This window comes from Theobroma umbraticum, unplaced genomic scaffold (assembly GCF_002168275.2).
Source record: "Theobroma umbraticum cultivar Fairchild unplaced genomic scaffold, ASM216827v3 scaffold_130.0, whole genome shotgun sequence".
NCBI lineage: Eukaryota > Viridiplantae > Streptophyta > Magnoliopsida > Malvales > Malvaceae > Theobroma > Theobroma umbraticum.
In genome coordinates, this window is record NW_018397264.1 from 812,117 (window position 1) to 829,043 (window position 16,927).

The window sequence follows — 16,927 nt, forward strand, 5'->3', positions numbered from 1 at the left end:
GATACATGATAGTGTGTCTAAATTTTGTGTTTTCTTTTCCACTGGGTAATGTCAGAGTATGGCAGGTTAGTGATGCCTGCTCTCATCTTCTCTGTCTTTGTATTAATAACTGCAGTCAGACAGTGAATAAAAGAGAATCTAACGCTAGGTTTGGGATTTACTCATCTTAAAAGTTGCTTTACTGCAATATAACTCTAGCTGTTACTGATAAGTATTTAAAATATTTTGGGGGTAATTGCATAACTCTGTCTATAAACAAAATGCCAAATTTGTGTTTTCTTGTCTCTGTTAATAGAAAAGAATTACATTGTGCTTTGGAATTGTCAATGAAAATTTTTTAAAAATCACATGCTGTCAAGTATTATTTTCAGTGCCTGATGAGTTCTTTCTTCTTTTTTGAATCAAATAGTAGGCAAGCCCTCCCAGAACCAGTACGATAATTAAACCATCCACCACTCCCACGACAATTAAGACCCATTTTTTCACACTAGGTTTGCTATGACTGTCATGGATTCCTTTTGGAACCTTAACCATGTAACTCAACCCCGTCCCTCTTTCGACCTGTTTAGTGCCTGCAACCAGCCTGTAAAGAAAGCATTCTTGGGATTTTTCGGCCCCGTCTTCGGAGGAATGTAATGCAGCAACACATTTACAGTCATCTAAGCACAAATTTGCACATGCTGTCTTGCTAACATTAACCCTTCTGGGATCATCTCTGAGTACGCTACCGACACCATTCAATTCAAGCATCTCTACCTTAGCTCCCCCACAGAACTTTGTTGGAGTTCCCTCATTGCAATCAGAGCTCATGCCATTTTGCTTTGTTAGAAGCCGTATGCATGAACAAGCATTGGAGAATGTACATATGCCATAAGGTTTACATGCTAGAGGAAGGTCACAGGTGGAGTTGAGGGCTTGAAATGAGGCTTCAAACTTTTCGGTGTTAGGTGAGTAAAAATAGAGTCCTAAATTCCCTGTCTTATTTCCCAGTGCTAAAAACCTCAGGGGCTGAATTCTCCATGATGCAATCTGCGCGATTTTTTTATGTTTATCATTGAATAACGCTAACCCTTTAGAACCCAATTCAACAAATGTGATATTTCTGTTCTTGGAAGGCTTAAATTCCCAGTAAGAGTACTTCAACTTACCTGAATTCAGGTAGAGAGCAATCTTGTTGTGTAGGATTTCGAAAGTGTAGTATGAAGTTGAGTTTCTGGGAAATGAACTCAACCGAGTAGCTACATCTAGTCTCTGTCCCCAGAGCATTACATCCGTTGGAAAATTGAAACTCTGCCATTTTATCTGGTTCAAAACATCGACAAGGACTAGATTACCTGTCCTCAGGATTTGTAATCTCTGCATCAGGAGGAGAAATACAAATATCACTTAATTTGACTATGCAAAGCAAAGTCATCAGCAGTAGTTGCTTCACAATGATTCTAGCTAGTACTTTTACCTCCACACCTTGTCCAGAAGTCCCGGTTCGCCATCCCACTCGCTCTTTCGGACCCTTCAGCTGTAAATCTCCATCTTCAGTAAGCTCAAGCACGCATACATCAGAGCTGTAAAACTGCGAGTAATGGCCAGAATTCCATACCTTCACATCTCCTAGAAAAACTTCCAAGGAGCATGAATATTTCCCCTTGATAGCTTCAGCACTCAATGCCACTTTAAAATTTGGTTCCAGCTGGTTAGCGTCCATCAGGAAAGCTCTCCCAATGAATCCAGCACTGTATTCCGATGGGACTGCAAGGCTTATCCTATGGCCAACATGAATGGCCGAATCACAGCTTCCATAGTTGACCAATAGAATGAGAATACTACACAGATAGAGCTTCATGACTGAAACTGGATTGCAACCTCTCAAAAATCTTTCACTTGTGGGACTGATGGTTTTTATATCTGCTGCTCAGCTGCTAAATAAATTCTTCTTTCTTTTTCCTGGCAGGATCGAAGCAAGGAAAGAAAGAGAAAGAAAAGGTCGGCATGAGCGTGAGAACCTTTGCAAGTTCCACCCCACTTCCAAAAAGAGGCAGAGCCTTTCATTTTTGCACTGTTATTTGTGACACAAATGGTTGTGGGGTTATTGATGGCATTAAGGTAGGAAGGATTGTTAATTACTCAGTTTTGTCTTCTCATTGCTAATTAAAAGCACTACAAACGAGTAAAGCAACAGAAGGTTGTTGTGCACAGGCTGTCCCATGTGAAGCAATGAAGGTATTTTATTAGCAGAAAACTATATGTAATTAAAGCTTTTCAGGTGGCAACCAGCAAATTTTGGTCAATCCATTATCAACTCTCTCTAGTCAAATTCTTTGAATTGTTTTTTCCTTTGTTAACTACTAATAAACCTGCTCCTCCACTTGGAAGACAAAATCTAGTCTAGCCAATTATATTGCAGATTTTCAAGAAAAAATTTATATAAAATGGAAGAATTTTACTAAAATTTGCTTCTGAATTTTTCTAATCTGTATCTTAATATATGAAAAATCATCGAATTTATTATCAATTATTGTGTTTAATACAAAAATATTAACAAATTCTCTTAAAACACGTATTAACAAAACTTTTTTGTTTATTATATCACTTTAGCCAAAATAATAATTGTGTAAAAACTAAAACAGTAGAGCAGCGTTTGGGCGTGCAATGAGTGCAAGTCTCAAGTGAAAAGCAGGATTTTGGAAGTGGGTCCTGCTTGACCTAATGAGTTGGGTCAATTGAGTGAGTGAGTGAGTGCTGCTGCATTTTATTCACTTTTGAGTGGGCAGGCGCTCCCCTCGCTTTCCAGTGAGGTCATGGAAATCAGGAGGGGTGCCAGCCACGTGTAGCACTGTAATGTCGCCACTTGGAAAGGCCTTGTGCTGACTCTGTTATCACGCTTGGATGACGTGTTCCACGTTTCTTGTCAGCGTTCAGCAAAGCAGTTCTGCTACGATGAGGTTAGAGCTGTAACTGGATTCGGACCGTATTTGGTACTTGGAGAACCCAAAAATGAAAACAGGCCGAAGCGAACGATAGAAATTCTTTCCAGGCCCAATTATACTATAAAACTTGCAGCGTAATGTGGGTTACCAGAAACTGGGCATAAAACGGTCCAACTCCGAAGCCTGGAAGATGGAAAATCAAATCTTCTTTGCCACCAAGTAAACTCTTCGAAATCGGCGGATATTTATATCCTCACTGTTATATCGAATCATTGCCCCCATTCACTCCCCTTGGACTCCTCGGTGAGCTCAACCACCATTAACGGCGAATTTAAGTTAGCGCCGCGGCCTTACCTTTATAAAAATGCTCTCTGTTCGCCGAATGGTTCAAACTAAACTTTGTCCTTTATCAACCGCCGCCGGAGTTTCCCGCCAAATTGCTCTTACATTTTGTTCTTTAAAGATGATGAATCCAGCCAAGAAAACTATTTCCAGCCGTGCTGGGTGTTCCTCAGTAAGTCCTCTAATCTTCAGAATAGTATTTAAAGTATAGATAATTTTGGGCAAATTTTTGTTGTAAAAGATTACTAGTTTCGTTGCACTCTACTCGCTTCTTTTTTTTTTTGTGAATTAGGAACCTATTAGAAAGTACTTGCAATCAAATAAATATAATTATTACATATACCCTTGCTACCACGTTGGCTGCAGGAGAGAAAAATATATGAATAATATATAGCCACTTTGATCTTATTTTTGATAATTGTAATTCAAGGGATTTACGTTATAATTCTAATTAGGAATGCTGAACCCTTGCGGCTCTACTATGTTGATTAATGTGAGTGAAATAATTGCAAATTTTGGACTCGTTTTCACAAAAAACAGATAACTGCTGATAAGCCATTTGGCAATGAATCTTCTGGTGTTAAACAAGGGCGTAGCAGTCAATTGTCGCAACAAATGTTTGGTGGAGGAGCAGTGGAATTTTCTGGGGCATTAAGTATAAATGATAAGCAATTTCAATCTGGCGATGAAAATGAATTTCCCCCACTCACTTTGAAGGGTAGGAACTCTAATAATAGGAGAACTAGGAGTGATTCAGGATTTGAGCCAAGGCACAAAGCTGCTGATTCATCTGAACACGAGGGAATGGCGAAATTTCTGAGCCTTCAGGATAAATGTTCTTTGCCTAGTCATTTTGGAAAGAAGGCTGTAAACATTTATGTCCCAAAATCTGTGTCTGGTGAAAGCAAATCCAAGGATGTCGTAGGTACCAAGAAGACTGATTTTTCTGAGGGTTTGCCTAAGGTTGAAAGATTCGATATATGCTTGCCTAGAAGAAGAGCTTTTGGCATACAAAAAGTACTGAGGCCTGGAATGGTTTTGTTGAAACGTTATATCTCCCTCTGTGAACAGGTAAGCGCTTGATGCATTTAGCTTTAATGCAAACTATGTTCTCATTTTGCATTCTATCTTTTTAGTTTTCACTAATACTTGGAAATGAGTTGCTAATTTAGGAGTAAACTCTCTATTCTATAGAAAGTTTTCATTTTATGGTGACATTTGGCAGGACTTTGAATAAACCTTTAATTTTCAGATCAACATTGTCAAGACTTGTCAAACACTTGGTGTAGGGCCTGGGGGATTTTATAGGCCTGGCTACAAAGATGGAGCAAAACTTCGTCTACACGTGATGTGTCTTGGTCTGAACTGGGATCCCCAGAAAAGAAAATATGATAAGCGACATCCAATTGATGATTGTGAACCACCCAATATTCCATGTGAATTTTGTCTGCTGGTAAGAAGAGCAATCCAAGACGCACATTGCCTGATCAAGCAAAATTATATAGGCAACGTAGAAGATGTACTACCTTCAATGTCTCCAGACATATGCATCATAAACTTCTATACAACCAATGGGCGACTTGGCCTCCATCAGGTCTGATCTTGTATAGAAACATTTATATTTCTGTGTGCTTAAGCATTTCTTAATTTCAAGAGCAAACTCTTATCTGCTAGATATTTTCTCTGTTGATCTGTTATAGAATTTCTGAAATCTATATGAAAGTTTTTGGACATTTTCTGGATGGATAACCTTTGAATATCAGAGTTTTAGAAAATTTTTGCACTCATTGCTAACTTTACGGTGCAGGATCGAGATGAAAGCAGAGAAAGTCTCCATAAAGGATTACCTGTTGTCTCTTTCTCTATTGGTAATTCAGCTGAATTCCTGTATGGCAATCAGAGAGATGAGGACAAGGCAGAGAAAGTGGTATTGGATTCAGGAGATGTATTAATATTTGGTGGTGAGTCTCGAATGGTGTTTCATGGCGTGCCATCCGTCATTCCAAACACGGCTCCTCGGGCTCTTTTGGCGGAAACTAGGCTTCGTCCTGGTCGACTCAATCTTACCTTCAGACAACTTTGAAAATCTTTAACTGTAAACACAACTGCTGCATTAGCTTGGATACAGGCATATAGAAATTTATTATTGCTATTATTATTACTACTCAATAGAATAGGGGAAATCTGTATTTTGAGCATCATTATGATGGCTTTTGGTTATTAATGTGTAATAGGGAAGCAATGTTAATATATAGAAAGGCTAATTGTTTCCAAAATTTCAGTTGTTTGCTTCTCTAGTTCTGCGCTGTTCCACCTGCGGATGGAGGCGCTATGCTTCATATAGCAGCATGTGCCACGGTTGTGAAATAACAAGATCATTTCTCTGATTGACGCAACTTCATTGGCCTATTAAATAAACCAACGTGTGACCATTTGCAACATTTATAATGTGAAACGTGTCAGAACAAGATAACTTATTAAAACCATATAATATTCATGCCACGCATGTCATGCATCGTTGGCTCACATCAAGATAAGATGCCCTGTTATCATAATATCAATATGTGGTGATTGTCTGGCAGGTTGGTTCCCATCCTTTTGTCTATATATATATATATATATATATATCGTTATCTTTCAAGAAAATATGAAGTTGTTTTCATCTGATTAATAGTATAATATAAACCCATAAACGTGTTTTTCATGATCATCTCAAGGGGGATCCTGTTTTCATGTCCACTTTTTATTTTGCAATGAAAATTAATCACATTTACTGGCATATAGATAATAGAGTCACCTCTTGTTAAAATGAAGTGTTGCAAAACCATAAGATGGGGTACAAGTATAACACAACGATTATCCCAAACAAGACTGTGTTTGCTAACTCATCTTGTTAATGGCTGATTAGATCCTCCACCATAGGAATAATATTAGGTGGTTGGTACAATCATTTCAAATCAATCACTGTCCTTGCCCAGGGAGTTTGCTTAAATTATTGAACCATCGTATTCTTATGCCTTTGCCTCTAAATGGGATGCTAGTAAAAGTAGTACTAGAGCAAACTGAACACGAGAAAAGCAAATAAGTGTGGAAATCCTAGACGGCAGAACATACAAGCAAGGTGTCATCTGATGAACTCTGATGTTGAAAGCCTCTTTTGTCCAAAATAACATTTGAGTTTACACGTCTCCTTTGCGCTCCAATTCATAGTCATTGTCTAAAAAATTTAGTAATCATTATTACCTTGGTGACTGAAATCGAGGACGCATGACCGCAACTTTTTTTAAAAAAATATTATTGCGTTGTTTTCGAGATGATTTGTTTATAGTTCATGACCAATTTATTGGCGAAATCTGATTAAATCGGCATGGGCGGAGTTCACTAAAAGGCATATTCTTTGGAATTGCCTCTGTTTCAACTTGGCAAAGATTAATGCGTTATAACGTGTACAATATTTCAGAAGGGACGTCATTATATAAGACGAATGTGCTTAGTAAAAGAAGGTTAGGTTCATTATCTTTAAACATCTGATTCCCATCTATCCCAACTTTGAAACCAGATACATTAGGATTAATCCTGGTTCTGAATTTAGAATTGTTTATAGGGTAAAGGACCAAAACGTTCTAATACGGATATGATCAATATTAGCTAAACCAATAAGGCCTTAAGTTACCGGTAAGACTAAGAGCAAGTTCTAAGATCGCTAGATCTCAAGCTTAAATCCCACTCAATATAGATTTTCTCCAATTATAGACATACTGGTTAGTTCTTTGTTTAGTTTTAATCAACTCTCTTTTTCTGGTTGTACATGTTTTAAGGGTTGTTTTATTGTATTTCTAATTTATAATTTCTAGTTTTATACGTAATTTACACCCAAAAGAAAACAAGCTCCTCTTTAACCTAAAATCTGAACCAGGTACATGGATTGAGCATAATGCATGAGTGCATGTGTAATCTGCCCTCACTAATCTTAGAGACATGCCAAAAATTTACTGTTGGAGGGTGTAGTTTGCTCTTCTAATTGAGTTGCATTCCGAATTTAGATTTCTTTATGGGGTAAAGCCAACGACCCCAAACCTCGAATCATGGATAAGATTAACACTAGGTCCCTCCCCTTAACCTAAAATCTGAACCAGGGACATTAGCTGATGTTTAAATTTGAACTGAGCTCTGTTAATTTGTGGGTTAAAAGAGCATGACCACATGTAATCCCCGTCCTCTAATTTTAGGCATATAAGCCATAAAATTATCTGGCGGGTGACCAATCTTGTGTAGTTTGATCTTTCACTTAAGCTGCAAAATTTTAATTTTGAAAAATTAACTGAAATTTCGAAATCAATATCATATTTGTAGTTTATACTAATGTTTGAGAACATACGCGGTGTCAAACTCGCTACATGGTTAAAGACTAGAAGTCATAACATATGTCTAAACATTGTGAGACAAACAACATAGGTAACCAACGAAGCGGTTAGCATAATTGGTAACTTTGTTTGTTTTAACAGTAAAGGGTTGTTAAACTATCTATTTATCTAAAACTTTAGGTCACGAATGCATAAACTATAACTCTTCTCGTGTCTTGCTATAATGGGAAAAAGAAAGAGCAATAATTGAATTATGGGGCACGTGAATTAATTAAGCTAACTCTGGCTTTTTCTCATGTCCCTTTTAGCATTTTTAAGTGAACCTAAAGAAGAAAAATATACCAACAAATATTGTACAGATGGTCCACTACTGTACGCTAGAGAAAACATTGATTAACCAATGAATAAATTACTTTCTTGAAGCAAAAAGATGATTCCCCCTTACCTAACTTTCAATTGTCTACACGTATAAAATGAGCAACTGAGCAATTTGAGTAGTTGGGTCTGTAGTATTTAAAAATTAAATAAATTATATATTTTTAAAAAATCAATTAAATATAAAAAAATTAAATTGATTAAATATTAAATTAATTTGATCAATTCGATTTTAGACCAATGAATTAAAATTTTATCACTTTTTTTTTACAAAGCATAATATTAAAATTTATAAATTTCATCTATAATTATAAAATATAAAATAATCTAAAAAAATAATATTTGTCCCTTCACCCACATATTTATGTCTTTTTACATAAACCATAAAAAACATAATATTAAATGCATATTATATTCTATATAATTTTAAAAATAATTTATATAAAATATTATATATATATTAATATATATAATTAATTTGATTTTTTTTGATCGGTTTGATCTAAAAATTTTAAAACCGATAATCGACTAAAAAATCAATTAAATCAAATGTTTTGAACCAATCTACCCAATGAACTAATTAGACTGAATTATTTTACCCAAATCATATTTAGTTTTAGTGGGTAATTAGTCTCATTCAATATTGCTCAGCTCTATTTACATCCTGGTGGAGTTCAGCATCTGTACAGTACTTAAATATATTTATATCGATTGTAAATTAATTAGTTGTCTTTGTTAATTTTTTTTAATATTTTCTCTTCTTCTTTATGTATGTCAATTATCCTTTAATGATTATTTAAAAAAAAACTCTTTTTTTATTTAACTCCCCAATAAAAATATTTTATTTTGTTCGTGTGGAAATTTTAAAAAAATCAATTTATTTTTAAGTTTTTGTCCATGAATGTTTTAAGAATGCGTTTTAAAGCTAATATATAAAATAATATTTTTAATTAATGCATTGAAAAGTCGTAACACTATTTTAAATATAAAAAATTATTATAAATAGCACATTAAAGATTACCTCAGTACTCCTAGTAGAACTTTTTGTTATTTATGATGTGGTAAAAAGTAATTAATTTAATTTTGAACATTGTATTATGAATAAGGTTTTTTTTTTTCTGTAAAGCAAGTGTAATGAATCAATTGCCCTTCATAAATTAGTAGATTTCATATTTGATTTATCTGATGAATTATTCAGACATAGTGAAAGAAAAAAAATATAAAGTTAAATAGCATTCTATTTCATTTAAATAAATGTATCATTTTCCCCTTTTTTTCATTAATAAAAAATCATATATTAATACATTTTAATGAATAATTTTTATATACTACATTGAATAGCAACGCATCATTTCATGATTAAAAATATTTTAAAACACAATATCCAAAAAAATCCTTAAACTAAACTATTTAAAAAATTTAAATAAATCTTTATATTTTTATTATGTTCAATTAAATTTTTATATTTTTATTTTAAGTTGAATAAATTTTAATATTTTTATTTTAAGTTAAATAAGCTCTTATAAATAATGATTAACTTAATCAAAATATTATTTATTATTTTATGTCACGTGAAACTAACGTGGTATGCTAATATTTCATAATTGATAAAAATGTTATATGTAGACATATCATAATTAATGATAATATTATGTTGATAATTTGACATAATAATATGATTATGTGACATTTTTTACGTTTCACATCAATATCATATTAGTACCATATGAATATAAAATAACAAGTGGTATTATAACTAATGGTAAGTAATTAATTATTAGTTATAAAAAATTATTTGATTTAAAATAATAATATAAAAATTTAATTAAATGTAATAAAAAATTTATTTAAAATTTTAAAATAATTTAAAAACTTATTTAAGTATTATATCATATTTAAACTATCATCATTATATAAAAATATTGAAATTTCCTAAAGAAACCAAGGTAATAAATTGCGGAAAAGAAAGCTGATATTATGACAAATCTAAAATATTGACACACTTACCATTTATTTTTTATATTGATACACTTACCATTGAAGGGAGTATAGCGCGTGACCTCGTGGCCCCTGTTTCTCAGTGGACGGCTAATTTTAAGCCTAGGTAAGAAGGCAACAGTGTAATTTTATCAGTAAAGGAGGGGCATTTGAACCTTATTCCCAGCTAGAAACTAACCAACAACTCAATTACACGTCAGCAGGACTCCCTTGGCTATATAATGTTTCCGTCTCAATCTATTCCGCCATCAGGCTCCAACACCGTCTTGATCCTCCACAGTTCCTTTCCTTACTTTACAACGTAAAATAAACCAAACAGAGTCCACATTTTCTGAACTCTGTTTCTTCATTTTTCCCTTTCTTGCCAAAAGACAGAGGAGAGGCAGCGTTGGAGATAACGATGCAAAGATTTATTCCAGCAAGGAGGGTGTTGTCGGAAACCAAATATTCTCTGCGGTGGCAAGGACGACGCTGCTTCTCTCAGGTGGTTCAAAAGGAGGCTGATAACAACGATGTGGTTGTTCCCAAAATGCCCCCCTTTGATTACTCTCCGCCTCTTTACACCGGTCCTTCCGCTGAGGAGATCCTTTCTAAACGCAAGCAGTATCTCAGCCCCTCCTTGTTTCACTTTTACAACAAACCCGTGAGTTTTTTTTTTTTTATTTTGTTTGTTTGTACAGGATCTATTGAGTCTTGAGATACATAACGAAAATTAAATTAATTACTTTTCTTCATATGTACTTTTAAGATCCAAAAAGCGATTCTTTTGACGTTGAAAACATTTAAGTTTTAATTGCTGGACTGTCCTTTCGAAATGTCTAATGACGTGTTTTTCTCCATGCAAATCCTGTGTTTCATTAGATGTTAATTTTAATCTTTGATTAAATTTAACACTCTAACCATATTGTCAAAATTTATATTATTCACTCACTTTTTTTATCTTAAAAAAAAAACCGAAGAAGAAGAAATTTCTAGAGTTATTCACTACTGCACTTATTTAGGTTCTATTTGGCTGCTTCTCAGATTCATGAACGATATCAAGTTTAGTTTGGCAGAACTTTGTCCTTATCTAAATTCTATTTTTGTTCTTGTGGGTCCCGCTGTTGCATTTTCCTTTCTTTTTTTGAATGTTAAATTTATTATAATTAAAAGATGATTATGAATAATGAATATTCTTTTTATTATTATTATTATTATTTTCCAGCTGAACGTAGTCGATGGGAGGATGCAGTATTTGTTCGATGAGACGGGTCGAAGATACCTAGACGCATTTGGAGGGATTGCTACGGTGTGTTGCGGTCACTGTCATCCCGATGTGGTCGACTCGATTGTCAACCAAACCAAGCGTTTGCAGCACTCCACTGTCCTCTACCTCAACCATGCCATCGCCGATTTCGCTGAGGCCCTTGCCTCCAAGTTGCCCGGCAATCTTAAGGTTATTACTCAACCCGTTTACCCATCACACGGTCGACGGTTTTGATAGCTGTCGTTTATATTAAAATAATCCTAATATATTTGGTTGAAAATTTTCGATTCTGGCCATATCTCAGGTGCAAATGGTAATGAATTTTTTAAGGTATTTTTTTGTCATAGTATTTTGTATTGGTTTGTAAATTAACTATAGTTGATTGGTTGATTGCTAGTTAGATTTTGATTTTTACATTGATTTTCGTTGCCCTTGGCTCTTTCATCAAGTACCTGTATCATTTCTGTGTTCTTAATGAATGGTTATATTGAGAATCTACTAGATATGGATTTTTGTGAATAGATTTGAGTACTATTGGATTTAAATTTAAATATAGCTAGTTTCAGTAGTTTAATTGCTAAATAAACAAGTTTTGATAGCTCAAATAACAGCCTGTATGTACTTGCTGCATAACTAACTGAGATAAGTTTAGGTCAAATTATTGCTCAACTTGGAGGTGAAGAATGCATGACAGAATTTTCCATTTTTGCATATTCTTCATTCTAATAAGATGTACATTTGGATTTAAATTGGTCTCTTCATCTACTTTCTCTTATGCATCTTTAATTTAGGTTTCTATTTTTGTGTCTGTATAGGTGGTATTCTTTACAAATTCAGGTACAGAAGCAAATGAGTTGGCAATGATGATAGCAAGATTATATACTGGATGCCATGACATAATATCATTGAGGAACGCATATCACGGGAATGCAGCAGGGACCATGGGAGCCACTGCCCAAAGTAACTGGAAGTTCAACATTATACAAGTATGTTTCACTTTTTTGTATCATATAAATTTGATACTGTTATTAGTTTTTCACTTTTTAATATCGTATAAATTTGATGCTGTTATATGTCCCTTGGACATCATTTAAGTATTGATCCAGATATCAATGGGCAATTAAAGTAGTTGAAAATGAAATTACAAAGGTAGGTGATGATTAGGAACTACTGATGTTACAAGAATCTTATTTTATTGTTGGATTGTGACCCAACTTTATTTTGCCATGGCATGAACATTATAATTGAAATTTATATCCATTGTTTGCTTAGTTATTAAAAAAATCTGTCCATTATTCAGAATCATGTTTTCTGGAGAGCATATATATGAAAACCTAAACTGCTAAAATATGCAAGTATTAATCTTTTGGATAGAATGTATACTTTCTTTTCTCGTTTTTTTTGGTTGGGGGTTGGGTGGGGGAGGGAGAGGGGGTGGAGGGGTTGAAGAATATAGTAAGACTCGTTATAGAAGTGATCTAAGGAGATTTTGTTTGGTTTTTTTATATATATATAATAATCGAAGAGGAGATCTCAATTGTGGAAAACTATCTATTTAAACTCATCAGCAAACCTGTGAATAGCTTTACCCCAAAGTTGTGTGGATAAAAAAATGCAGCACATGATGTTAGGTAGTTCTTTTATCACATGGACCACCTTTTCTTATCTTTAACACCATAAGGTCCATAAATTTTGACAAGGGTAGCTACCAAAATATGCCATATGATTTTAGTTGCAACAAATGCTGACATAAAGACAAAGGACCACTTCAATATCTCTATCTCGCTTTTTGTTCTTTTTTCTTCTTGGGGGTGGCAGTGAGGCAGCTAAAAATTCAATAATTCTTGTATCTGACAGCAGCTATTGGATCAGTTATTGGAACAGAGGTATTATTTATGTAATGCTTGTTATCTTTAGTACAGACACATGTTCATGCATGTTGATAATACCCATAATACATGTAATTAATATCTAATCAACCTAATTCTTTAACCATGCCCAAACTAGTCATTACATGTGTTCAATGCCTATAAGCAGATGTCATTGTGGCTATATGCTTTATGCAATCTGATGGATCAACCATGCATAGAGTTAAAATGCTTATGATAAGTTATAGCAACTTGTTATGTTACGGTTCCTTTTATCCCATAATAATATACTAAGTTTTGGTATTATGAAAATTAACTTAATCTGTCAGCATAAGTATGCCTAACTCATGAGTATCTTCATCAGAGTGGAGTTCATCATGCCTTGAACCCAGATCCATACCGAGGTGACTTTGGTTCTGAAGGAGAGAAATATGCTAAAGATGTTCAAGATCTTATTCAGTTTGGAACTTCTGGTAACGTTGCTGGTTTCATTTCTGAAGCTATACAGGTAATCACCAATATTGACCATCTCCTTCAATTTTCATTTCCTTTTAGCAACTTTCTGTGTTGTCCTAGGGAAGACATCATCACCTAACTTTCCTTTTATGTTCTCATTGACAGGGAGTTGGTGGAATTATAGAATTGGCCCCAGGTTACTTGCCTGCTGTTTATAGCACCATAAAGAAAGCTGGAGGTCTTTGTATTGCTGATGAGGTTCAGGCTGGGTTTGCTCGCACAGGGAGCCATTTCTGGGCATTTGAGGGACATGGCGTTGTTCCTGACATAGTAACAATGGCAAAGGTAAATTTTCTCATTTGTTTTGTTTAAAAATGTCCACGCTACCTCCCTTTGTTAGATTAGCACCACAACAGCTATCTTACTGTGATGGTAGCATTTTTTCAATTTTGATTGCTTATTCTGGATTATGGCTTTAGAATCTCATGCCAACCATTGTATTTGTTTTAAAATTCATAAGCATTGTAGATAAACTAGTAGACTTAACTAGTACATCATACTATTCAAAGCCACATGCCTTGCTGTCACTAACATTTTGTATAACAAATTGAATGATGATTGAGATAAAAATTAGAATCCTCACCATCATCAATTTTCACTTTAACAGTAAGAATAAAGGTATTGTATTACTATCGTACAGCTCAGCCATGTCTTGCAAGCTGGCCTACACATAGCTGCAGACTTCATTTGCTCTGGTATTATTAAGTTTGAGTTACACATTTTGCCTTATGCATAAAATGGTGGTAGAGATAAAAATTAGAATGTTCACGGTTCACCAATTTTCACCCAAAGAGGAAGCGTCTCTTTGGAATCTGTTTTTGTGTGGCTTAGCATTTCCATTTGTGGCTAGCTTTTGTGTTTTGACATGTTTCTTCAATTACATGGACAGGGCATAGGAAATGGTATTCCTCTTGGTGCTGTTGTAACCACCCCTGAGATTGCAGAAGTCTTGACCCGCCGATGTTACTTCAATACCTTCGGTGGGAATCCTGTATGTACTGCCGCTGGGTTGGCCGTCCTGAACGTAATAGAGAAAGAAAAGCTCCAGGAGAATGCATTTGTTGTGGGATCCTATCTGAAAGAGAGGCTAACTGCACTAAAAGATAAATATGATCGTACGCTTGGTCCCTTCTCCTGTTTACCATGCATTATAAATTCATAAATTCTGTTGCACCTACTTACTGAGAAAGAAACTTAAAAGTTTCCATCATTGCTGATTGTACTATGGGTGCATCTCTGCAGTTATTGGGGATGTGAGGGGAAGAGGATTGATGCTTGGAGTTGAACTTGTCACTGATCACAAACTTAAGACACCTGCAAAGCTTGAAACTCTTCATGTTATGGACCGGATGAAAGGTTAGAGTTCTCCCAATCATATTAATCTTGCCATGAATTATACCTGCTTTAAATTACTAATGGACCTATTTCTTGCCGTAGAAATTGGAGTGTTGGTTGGGAAAGGTGGATTCTATGGGAATGTATTTAGAATTACCCCTCCCCTCTGCTTTACTAAGGAAGATGCAGGTCAGTTGCTTCTCTTTGGATGATTGTCATAGCAAGCAGTGCCCTTCTGTTTTTGAATGCATAATTTTTTGTTGCAGATTTCCTTGTAGATGCAATGGACTACACATTGGCGAAGATGTAAAGCCTCTAGTTTAAATGTGGATTCTGTGCCATCATTCACAAGTTGGTTTAATTAGTGCTGTATCATAACATCCCTACTGTGAGTGAAAAATATCAATGCACGTAGATTTCCGCTTAAATAAGTTCCCAGACTTGCTATGACTTGATAAGCGATGAGTCAACAACTCGTTGTCTCTGGGTTGATGAGTCAACAACTCGTTGTCTCTTGTTCAAACTCTCCAAGTTTTACTTAAACTAGTTGCAGTTAGAATAAAGTTGTAATATGGGTAAACTTTCCCCTTTCCCTCCCCATTTGATTCTGGTGTTGTACCATGGCATAAACTATCCTAGATTTGGATTTGAGTAAAAGAGTAGAAACGGCTTATGATTCAATGACCCTGAAATTTTAAGTAAACATGTTGAAAACAGGAAGAATTGCCGATATTTTCTTCACCAATTTTAATCAAATTAGTTGGAAAGAGAAGAAAGTGCAAGTGACGAGCTGAACTCTGCCCCTTCCTTGGCTGATAATGGTTTAATTCAGGCAGTAGTCCCTCACAAGATAAACTTGCATGCTGCAGTGCTGATGTCCCGTCTCAACCAAAACGTGTGACAGTTTTTCAATGCAACATTTGTTACTGCACGCATAGTATTTCGGTTGTAAACGCTCTGTTAACCTTTTGCATCTGTTAGCCAAAAGAAATAATATTATTTTATACGGAGTTGACATTTTCTTGGCAGCTGAAATGAAACGTGGAAATGCTAATTAAGGAAAGCGTAGTTTGCATCCTAAAACCTCATAAATCTGTTTACGAAGGAACGGTCTTCTTCTTTATATATTGTTGTGTGTACAGGAAATTAATGGTGAATTGGTATGTAAACGGAGGTCACTGCTCAAATTAAATAAAAGATAATCTAGTTTCTTCTTCGACTTGAGGTTATTTGTTACCGTTTATATATATATATATATATATATATATATATATATATATATTAAAAAAAAAAAAGACAGAGAGTTAAGGAATTGGTGGGTCATAATTGAGGAGGTATATTGTACTTAAAACGATGAATCAGATAAGACATTATGACGGGACGAAGCTGTTGACATTGAGTTAATCTTGCCTGACATCCTCTCTGTTAGAACACCAAACTGAAAAACTTAGAAATTGACTTCAAGGCGTGTATCAATGCTACTGTCCTTACGGTTTTATTCGCCCCCACTTGTAGTGTGCAAAAGAGATTTACCCCACGCGCGCCGCTCTACCACCTCCGAAGATCAATGAAGCCCAGTGATTGATGGCGTTTTTGCACTGACGAAATCAATCCACTGAGCACTTACCGGAGTATAACAAGATTATCAAACTTCTATAATATTTTTTCTGCAGAGAAAATAGTATAGAAGAAAACTTGGAAGATGTTTGAGGAAGAAGAAGGAGAGATATTACTGTTTTTCTGATTTTCATTGGATAAGGAGGGTCATCTTTTTAGGCATAGATGCCTGTTCTTAACAGACTCTGTTTCAAAGAGTTGCTCCTGTTGGTCTTTTCCAACAGAGCGTGACTCTTTTCTTATTTTATAGTGTCTATTGATTTAATTTTCAACAGATACAACCTTTCCTTTAATTTTCAACAGTCACAACTTTCCTTCTATTTCGATATGAAATCATATTTT

At 34.8% G+C, this 16,927-nt stretch overlaps 3 protein-coding genes across 5 annotated transcripts; 2 read left to right on the forward strand and 1 right to left on the reverse strand.

Annotated features, from left to right (window-relative positions):
* Window positions 1-268: 268 nt before the first annotated feature.
* LOC110421978 (D-mannose binding lectin protein with Apple-like carbohydrate-binding domain-containing protein) lies at window positions 269-2,009 on the reverse strand. Of its 2 annotated transcripts, XM_021435716.1 has the most exons (3): window positions 1,598-2,009; window positions 1,457-1,516; window positions 269-1,356 (listed from the first exon to the last, which is right to left on the reverse strand). In XM_021435716.1, the coding sequence occupies exons 1-3, from the start codon at window positions 1,838-1,840 to the stop codon at window positions 355-357; spliced, it is 1,305 nt and encodes a 434-aa protein (XP_021291391.1). In that variant the 5' UTR covers window positions 1,841-2,009; the 3' UTR covers window positions 269-354. The 2 variants fall into 2 exon arrangements, with proteins under 2 accessions (XP_021291391.1, XP_021291390.1); XM_021435715.1 differs by having other exon boundaries at window positions 1,457-2,009.
* A 1,115-nt stretch (window positions 2,010-3,124) lies between these two features.
* Window positions 3,125-5,661, forward strand: LOC110421803 (DNA N(6)-methyladenine demethylase ALKBH1C-like). Of its 2 annotated transcripts, none has more exons than XM_021435477.1 (4): window positions 3,125-3,438; window positions 3,807-4,337; window positions 4,519-4,860; window positions 5,074-5,661. In XM_021435477.1, the coding sequence occupies exons 1-4, from the start codon at window positions 3,289-3,291 to the stop codon at window positions 5,347-5,349; spliced, it is 1,299 nt and encodes a 432-aa protein (XP_021291152.1). In that variant the 5' UTR covers window positions 3,125-3,288; the 3' UTR covers window positions 5,350-5,661. The 2 variants fall into 2 exon arrangements, with proteins under 2 accessions (XP_021291152.1, XP_021291153.1); XM_021435478.1 differs by having other exon boundaries at window positions 3,301-3,438; window positions 3,856-4,337.
* A 4,582-nt stretch (window positions 5,662-10,243) lies between these two features.
* Window positions 10,244-15,649, forward strand: LOC110421778 (alanine--glyoxylate aminotransferase 2 homolog 2, mitochondrial-like). Its single transcript, XM_021435451.2, has 9 exons — window positions 10,244-10,646; window positions 11,208-11,438; window positions 12,065-12,235; window positions 13,482-13,625; window positions 13,739-13,918; window positions 14,523-14,748; window positions 14,876-14,989; window positions 15,071-15,157; window positions 15,235-15,649. Exons 1-9 carry the CDS (start codon window positions 10,404-10,406, stop codon window positions 15,276-15,278), a joined length of 1,440 nt encoding a protein of 479 aa, XP_021291126.1. The 5' UTR covers window positions 10,244-10,403; the 3' UTR covers window positions 15,279-15,649.
* Window positions 15,650-16,927: the final 1,278 nt, after the last annotated feature.